Below are 7500 nucleotides of genomic sequence, written 5' to 3'. Positions count from 1 at the left end.
GCAGGTCCCCAGGACCAAAGTGGATGGGAGCCCTTAAGGTTAAAAAATATAAACATATATTGTAAGGATTATTAAAATAGTAGTACTGTTGTAGTAGTAGTAGTAGTAGTAGTGTAGTAGTGTAGCAGTAGTACTAATGACAAAAGGAGCACACCCCAGTGTCCTTGGTGTAGGCGTACTTGTCTCGCCTGTAGTAGTAATACTGTAGTAGTAGTACTGTAGTAGTAGTACTGTAGTAGTAGTAGTAGTAGTAGTACTGTAGTAGTAGTAGTAGTAGTACTAATGACAAAAGAAGCATACACCAGTGACCTTGGCCTTGGTGTAGGCGTACTTGTCTCGCGTGTAGTAGTAGTAGTAGTACTGTAGTAGTAGTAGTAGTACTAATGACAAAAGGAACATACCCCGGTGGCCTTGGTCTTGATGTGGGCGTACTTGTCTCGGTTGTAGTAGTAGTAGTAGTAGTACTTTAGTAGTAGTAGTCGTACTGTAGTAGTAGTACTGTAGTAGTAGTAGTAGTAGTAGTAGTAGTAGTAGTGTACTAGTATTAGTACTGTAGTAGTAGTAGTACTGTACTAACAGTACTAATGACAAAAGGAGCATACCCCAGTGGCCTTGGTGTAGGCGTACTTGTCTCGCCTGTAGTAGTAGTACTGTAGTAGTATGTGTAGTAGTACTGTAGTAGTAGTAGTACTAATGACAAAAGGAACATACCCCAGTGGCCTTGGTGTAGGCGTACTTGTCTCGCCTGTAGTAGTACTGTAGTAGTAGTACTGTAGTAGTAGTACTGTAGTTGTAGTAGTACTTTAGTAGTAGTACTAGTACTGTAGTAGCAGTACTGTAGTAGCAGTACTGTAGTAGTAGTAGTAGTAGTAGTAGTACTGTACTAGTAGTAGTACTGTAGTAGTGGTAGTACTGTACTAATAGTACTAATGACAAAAGGAGCATACCCCAGTGGCCTTGGTGTAGGCGTACTTGTCTCACCTGTAGTAGTACTGTAGTAGTACTGTAGTAGTAGTACTGTAGTAGTAGTAGTAGTACTATTGACAAAAGGAGCATACCCCAGTGGCCTTGGTGTAGGCGTACTTGTCTCGCCTGTAGTAGTAGTACTGTAGTAGTACTGTAGTAGTAGTACTGTAGTTGTAGTAGTACTTTAGTAGTAGTAGTAGTAGTACTGTAGTAGCAGTACTGTAGTAGCAGTACTGTAGTAGTAGTAGTAGTAGTACTGTACTAGTATTAGTACTGTAGTAGTAGTAGTAGTAGTACTGTTCTAACAGTACTAATGACAAAAGGAGCATACCCCAGTGGCCTTGGTGTAGGCGTACTTGTCTCGCCTGCAGTAGTACTGTAGTAGTAGTACTGTAGTAGTAGTACTGTAGTAGTAGTAGTACTAATGACAAAAGGAACATACCCCAGTGGCCTTGGTGTAGGCGTACTTGTCTCGCCTGTAGTAGTAGTACTATAGTAGTACTGTAGTAGTACTGTAGTAGTACTGTAGTAGTACTGTAGTAGTAGTAGTACTGTAGTAGTAGTAGTACTAATGACAAAAGGAGCATACCCCGGTGGCCTTGGCCTTGGTGTAGGCGTACTTGTCTCGGGTGTAGTAGTAGTACTGTAGTAGTATTAGTACTGTAGTACTAGTAGTAGTACTGTAGTAGTAGTACTGTAGTAGTAGTAGTAGTAGTAGTACTAATGACAAAAGGAGCATACCCCGGTGGCCTTGGCCTTGGTGTAGACGTACTTGTCTCGGGTGTAGTAGTAGTACTGTAGTAGTATTAGTACTGTAGGACTAGTAGTAGTACTGTAATAGTAGTACTGTAGTAGTAAGTACTGTAGTATTAGTAGTAGTAGTAGTACTAATGACAAAAGGAGCATACCCCGGTGGCCTTGGGCTTGGTGTAGACGTACTTGTCTCGGGTGTAGTAGTAGTACTGTAGTAGTATTAGTACTGTAGTACTAGTAGTAGTACTGTAGTAGTAGTAGTAGTAGTAGTAGTACTAATGACAAAAGGAGCATACCCTGGTGGCCTTGGCCTCAGTGTAGGCGTACTTGTCTCGGGTGTAGTAGTAGTACTGTAGTAGTAGTAGTAGTACTGTAGTACTAGTAGTAGTACTGTAGTATTAGTAGTAGTAGTAGTAGTACTAATGACAAAAGGAGCATACCCCGGTGGCCTTGGCCTTGGTGTAGACGTACTTGTCTCTCGTGTAGTAGTAGTAGTACTGTAGTAGTATTAGTACTGTAGTACTAGTAGTAGTACTGTAGTAGTAGTACTGTAGTATTAGTAGTAGTAGTAGTACTAATGACAAAAGGAGCATACCCCGGTGGCCTTGGCCTTGGTGTAGACGTACTTGTCTCGGGTGTAGTAGTAGTACTGTAGTAGTATTAGTACTGTAGGACTAGTAGTAGTACTGTAATAGTAGTACTGTAGTAGTAAGTACTGTAGTATTAGTAGTAGTAGTAGTACTAATGACAAAAGGAGCATACCCCGGTGGCCTTGGCCTTGGTGTAGACGTACTTGTCTCGGGTGTAGTAGTAGTACTGTAGTAGTATTAGTACTGTAGTACTAGTAGTAGTACTGTAGTAGTAGTAGTAGTAGTAGTAGTAATGACAAAAGGAGCATACCCCGGTGGCCTTGGCCTTGGTGTAGGCGTACTTGTCTCGGGTGTAGTAGTAGTACTGTAGTAGTATTAGTACTGTAGTACTAGTAGTAGTACTGTAATAGTAGTACTGTAGTAGTAGTATTGTAGTATTAGTAGTAGTAGTACTAATGACAAAAGGACCATACCCTGGTGGCCTTGGCCTTGGTGTAGACGTACTTGTCTCGGGTGTAGTAGTAGTAGTACTGTAGTAGTATTAGTATAGTAGTACTAGTAGTAGTACTGTAATAGTAGTACTGTAGTAGTAGTACTGTAGTATTAGTAGTAGTAGTACTAATGACAAAAGGAGCATACCCCGGTGGCCTTGGTGTAGACGTACTTGTCTCGGGTGTAGTAGTAGTACTGTAGTAGTATTAGAACTGTAGTACTAGTAGTAGTAGTAGTAGTAGTAGTAGTAGTAGTAGTAGTAGTAGTAGTAGTACTAGTACTAATGACAAAAGGAGCATACCCCGGTGGCCTTGGTGTAGGCGTACTTGTCTCGGGTGTAGTAGTAGTACTGTAGTAGTATTAGTACTGTAGTACTAGTAGTAGCACTGTAATAGTAGTACTGTAGTAGTAGTAGTAGTACTAATGACAAAAGGAGCATACCCCGGTGGCCTTGGTGTAGGCGTACTTGTCTCGGGTGTAGTAGTAGTACTGTAGTAGTATTAGTACTGTAGTACTAGTAGTAGTACTGTAATAGTAGTACTGTAGTAGTAGTATTGTAGTATTAGTAGTAGTAGTACTAATGACAAAAGGAGCATACCCCGGTGGCCTTGGCCTTGGTGTAGGCGTACTTGTCTCGGGTGTAGTAGTAGTACTGTAGTAGTATTAGTACTGTAGTACTAGCAGTAGTACTGTAATAGTAGTACTGTAGTAGTAGTATTGTAGTATTAGTAGTACTAGTACTAATGACAAAAGGAGCATACCCCGGTGGCCTTGGCCTTGGTGTAGGCGTACTTGTCTCGGGTGTAGTAGTAGTACTGTAGTAGTATTAGTACTGTAGTACTAGTAGTAGTACTGTAATAGTAGTACTGTAGTAGTAGTACTGTAGTATTAGTAGTAGTAGTACTAATGACAAAAGGAGCATACCCCGGTGGTCTTGGCCTTGGTGTAGGCGTACTTGTCTCGGGTGTAGTAGTAGTATTAGTACTGTAGTACTAGTAGTAGTACTGTAATAGTAGTACTGTAGTAGTAGTACTGTAGTAGTAGTAGTAGTACTAATGACAAAAGGAGCATACCCCGGTGGCCTTGGTGTAGGCGTACTTGTCTCGGGTGTAGTAGTAGTACTGTAGTAGTATTAGTACTGTAGTACTAGTAGTAGTACTGTAATAGTAGTACTGTAGTAGTAGTATTGTAGTATTAGTAGTAGTAGTACTAATGACAAAAGGAGCATACCCCGGTGGCCTTGGCCTTGGTGTAGGCGTACTTGTCTCGGGTGTAGTAGTAGTACTGTAGTAGTATTAGTACTGTAGTACTAGCAGTAGTACTGTAATAGTAGTACTGTAGTAGTAGTATTGTAGTATTAGTAGTACTAGTACTAATGACAAAAGGAGCATACCCCGGTGGCCTTGGCCTTGGTGTAGACGTACTTGTCTCGGGTGTAGTAGTAGTACTGTAGTAGTATTAGTACTGTAGTACTAGCAGTAGTACTGTAATAGTAGTACTGTAGTAGTAGTATTGTAGTATTAGTAGTACTAGTACTAATGACAAAAGGAGCATACCCCGGTGGCCTTGGCCTTGGTGTAGACGTACTTGTCTCGGGTGTAGTAGTAGTACTGTAGTAGTATTAGTACTGTAGTACTAGTAGTAGTACTGTAATAGTAGTACTGTAGTAGTAGTAGTATTGTAGTATTAGTAGTAGTAGTACTAATGACAAAAGGAGCATACCCCGGTGGCCTTGGCCTTGGTGTAGGCGTACTTGTCTCGGGTGTAGCGCTCAAAGCGGTATGTCGGTGCGAAGGTGATCTCCTCCTCGGCTATAAGTTCAAAGGCAAAGATTTAAGGTAAGCTTTAAAAGGTAAGTTGTGAATATTCAGGTCACACCAAAGTGCAGGAAGACCCTCTGCTCGGTCCTCTCCATGCTGAGCTGGTCTCTGCACAGGAGGTCCTGGTACTGCTGCTGCCGGATCCTGGACACCATGAACTCTGCTTCCTGAGACCACACGGTGAGTACCAACACCTGCCTGCCTGGTGACTTGAGTGGCCGTTACCGTGTTGGGTAAGTCCACGCGGTAGTTGAGGTCGCCGAGCCAGAAGAGGTGCGTGAAGCGATGGGTGATGTCGAACGGGTTCAGCTTCTTGTCTCCCAGGTTCAGGAAGCGTAAGATGTTCAGGTAGTTCTGGTTCCGCCTGCAACCACAACACATACCATTCATGACCACGCTCTTTTAGTGGCACATTACCATTCCATTACTAGTGAAGTTGAACGTTACAGTTAGCATGGTAGCCAGATTGCAACAAGTGACAAAAACTATGACTCCTGGGTTTTTACCCGCAAAATTCATTAGAAAAGCTAACATGCTAACAGTTAGCAGGCGAGAAGTATCAAAATATTCGACTTTCAGGTGTATTACTGCCAAATGAGCTAAAAGGCTATCATGCTAACAGGTAGCACGTGTAAAGTAACAAAATGTTCGACTCTAAGGTGTTTTCCTGCCAAATGAGCTAAAAGGCTATCATGCTAACGTGAGCATGCTAACAGTTAGCATGTGTGAAGTAACAAAATATTTGACTTTAAGGTGTATTCCTGCCAAATGAGCTAAAAGGCTATCATGCTAACGTGAGCATGCTAACAGTTAGCATGTATGAAGTATCAAAATATTCAACTCTAAGGTGTATTCCTTATAAATGAGCTTAAAGGCTATCATGCTAACGTGAGCATGCTAACAGTTAGCACGTATGAAGTATAAAAATATTAAACTCTAAGGTGTATTCCTTATAAATGAGCTAAAAGGTTTTCAGCCTAACATGAGCATGCTAACAGTTAGCATGTGTAAAGTAACAAAATATTCAACTTTAAGGTGTATTTCTGCCAAATTAGCTAAAAGGCTATCATGCTAACGTGAGCATGCTAACAGTTAGCACGTATGAAGTATCCAAATATTCAACTCTAAGGTGTATTCCTGCTAAATGAGCTAAAAGGCTATCATGCTAACAGTTAGCATGTGTGAAGTAACAAAATATTCGACTTTAAGGTGTATTCCTGCCAAATGAGCTAAAAGGCTATCAGGCTAACATGAGCATGCTAACAGGTAGCACGTGTGAAGTAACAAAATATTCGACTCTAAGGTGTATTCCTGCTAAATGAGCTAAAAGGTTGTCATGCTAACATGAGCATGCTAACAGGTAGCACGTGTAAAGTAACAAAATATTCAACTCTAAGGTGTATTCCTGCCAAATGAGCTAAAAGGCTATCATGCTAACAGGTAGCACGTGTAAAGTAACTAAATATTCGACTCTAAGGTGTATTCCTGCCAAATGAGCTAAAAGGCTAACGTGAGCATGCTAACAGTTAGCACGTATGGAGTATCAAAATATTCAACTCTAAGGTGTATTCCTGCTAAATGAGCTAAAAGGTTATCAGGTTAACGTGAGCATGCTAACAGTTAGCATGTGTGAAGTAACAAAATATTCGACTCTAAGGTGTATTCCTGCTAAATGAGCTAAAAGGCTATCATGCTAACTTGAGCATGCTAACAGTTAGCACGTATGAAGTATCAAAATATTCAACTAAAGGTGTATTCCTGCCAAATGAGCTAAAAGGCTATCAGGCTAACGTGAGCATGCTAACAGGTAGCATGTGTGAAGTAACAAAATATTTGACTTTAAGGTGTATTCCTGCCAAATGAGCTAAAAGGCTATCATGCTAACGTGAGCATGCTAACAGTTAGCATGTGTGAAGTAACAAAATATTTGACTAAGGTGTATTCCTGCCAAATTAGCTAAAAGGCTATCATGCTAACATGAGCATGCTAACAGTTAGCAGGTGTGAAGTAACAAAATATTCGACTCTAAGGTGTATTCCTGCCAAATGAGCTAAAAGGCTATCATGCTAACATGAGCATGCTAACAAGGAGCACGTGTGAAGTAACAAAAATATTCCACTCTAAGGTGTATTCCTGCCAAATGAGCTAAAAGGCTATCATGCTAATGTGAGAAAGCTAACAGTTAGCACGTATGAAGTATCAAAATATTCAACTCTAAGGTGTATTCCTGCCAAATTAGCTAAAAGGTTATCAGGCTAACGTGAGCATGCTAACAGTTAGCACGTATGAATTATCAAAATATTCAACTCTAAGGTGTATTCCTGCTAAATGAGCTAAAAGGTTGTCAGGCTAACATGAGCATGCTAACAGTTAGCATGTGTGAAGTAACAAAATATTCGACTCTAAGGTGTATTCCTGCTAAATGAGCTAAAAGGTTATCAGGCTAACGTGAGCATGCTAACAGTTAGCACGTGTGAAGTAACAAAATATTCCACTCTTAGGTGTATTCCTGCCAAATGAGCTAAAAGGCTATCATGCTAACGTGAGCATGCTAACAGTTAGCACGTATGAAGTATAAAAATATTAAACTCTAAGGTGTATTCCTGCTAAATGAGCTAAAAGGTTATCATGCTAACATGAGCATGCTAACAGGTAGCACGTGTGAAGTAACAAAATATTCCACTCTAAGGTGTATTCCTGCCAAATGAGCTAAAAGGCTATCATACTAACGTGAGTATGCTAACAGTTAGCACGTATGAAGTATCAAAATATTCAACTCTAAGGTGTATTCCTGCTAAATTAGCTAAAAGGTTTTCAGGCTAACGTGAGCATGCTAACAGTTAGCATGTGTAAAGTAACAAAATTCTATTCTCGATTCA

The 7500-nt window shown here is 40.6% G+C and overlaps 1 protein-coding gene across 3 annotated transcripts in view; it reads right to left on the bottom strand.

Moving 5' to 3' along the window:
• The window catches only part of inpp5d (inositol polyphosphate-5-phosphatase D), a 92804-nt gene that overhangs the window by 40116 nt on the left and 45188 nt on the right, over positions 1 to 7500 (bottom strand). For all 3 annotated transcript variants that reach the window (XM_072915129.1, XM_061978384.2, XM_061978385.2), the window contains 3 exons: positions 4847 to 4985; positions 4680 to 4788; positions 4524 to 4612 (listed from right to left, as the gene is read on the bottom strand). In XM_072915129.1, coding sequence (XP_072771230.1) covers positions 4524 to 4612; positions 4680 to 4788; positions 4847 to 4985 — 337 coding nt within the window. The remainder of the gene's footprint in view (positions 1 to 4523; positions 4613 to 4679; positions 4789 to 4846; positions 4986 to 7500) is intronic.

This window comes from Nerophis lumbriciformis, linkage group LG18 (genome assembly GCF_033978685.3).
Source record: "Nerophis lumbriciformis linkage group LG18, RoL_Nlum_v2.1, whole genome shotgun sequence".
Classification (NCBI taxonomy): Eukaryota; Metazoa; Chordata; class Actinopteri; order Syngnathiformes; family Syngnathidae; genus Nerophis; species Nerophis lumbriciformis.
This window is presented reverse-complemented; position numbering and strand designations above follow the sequence as displayed.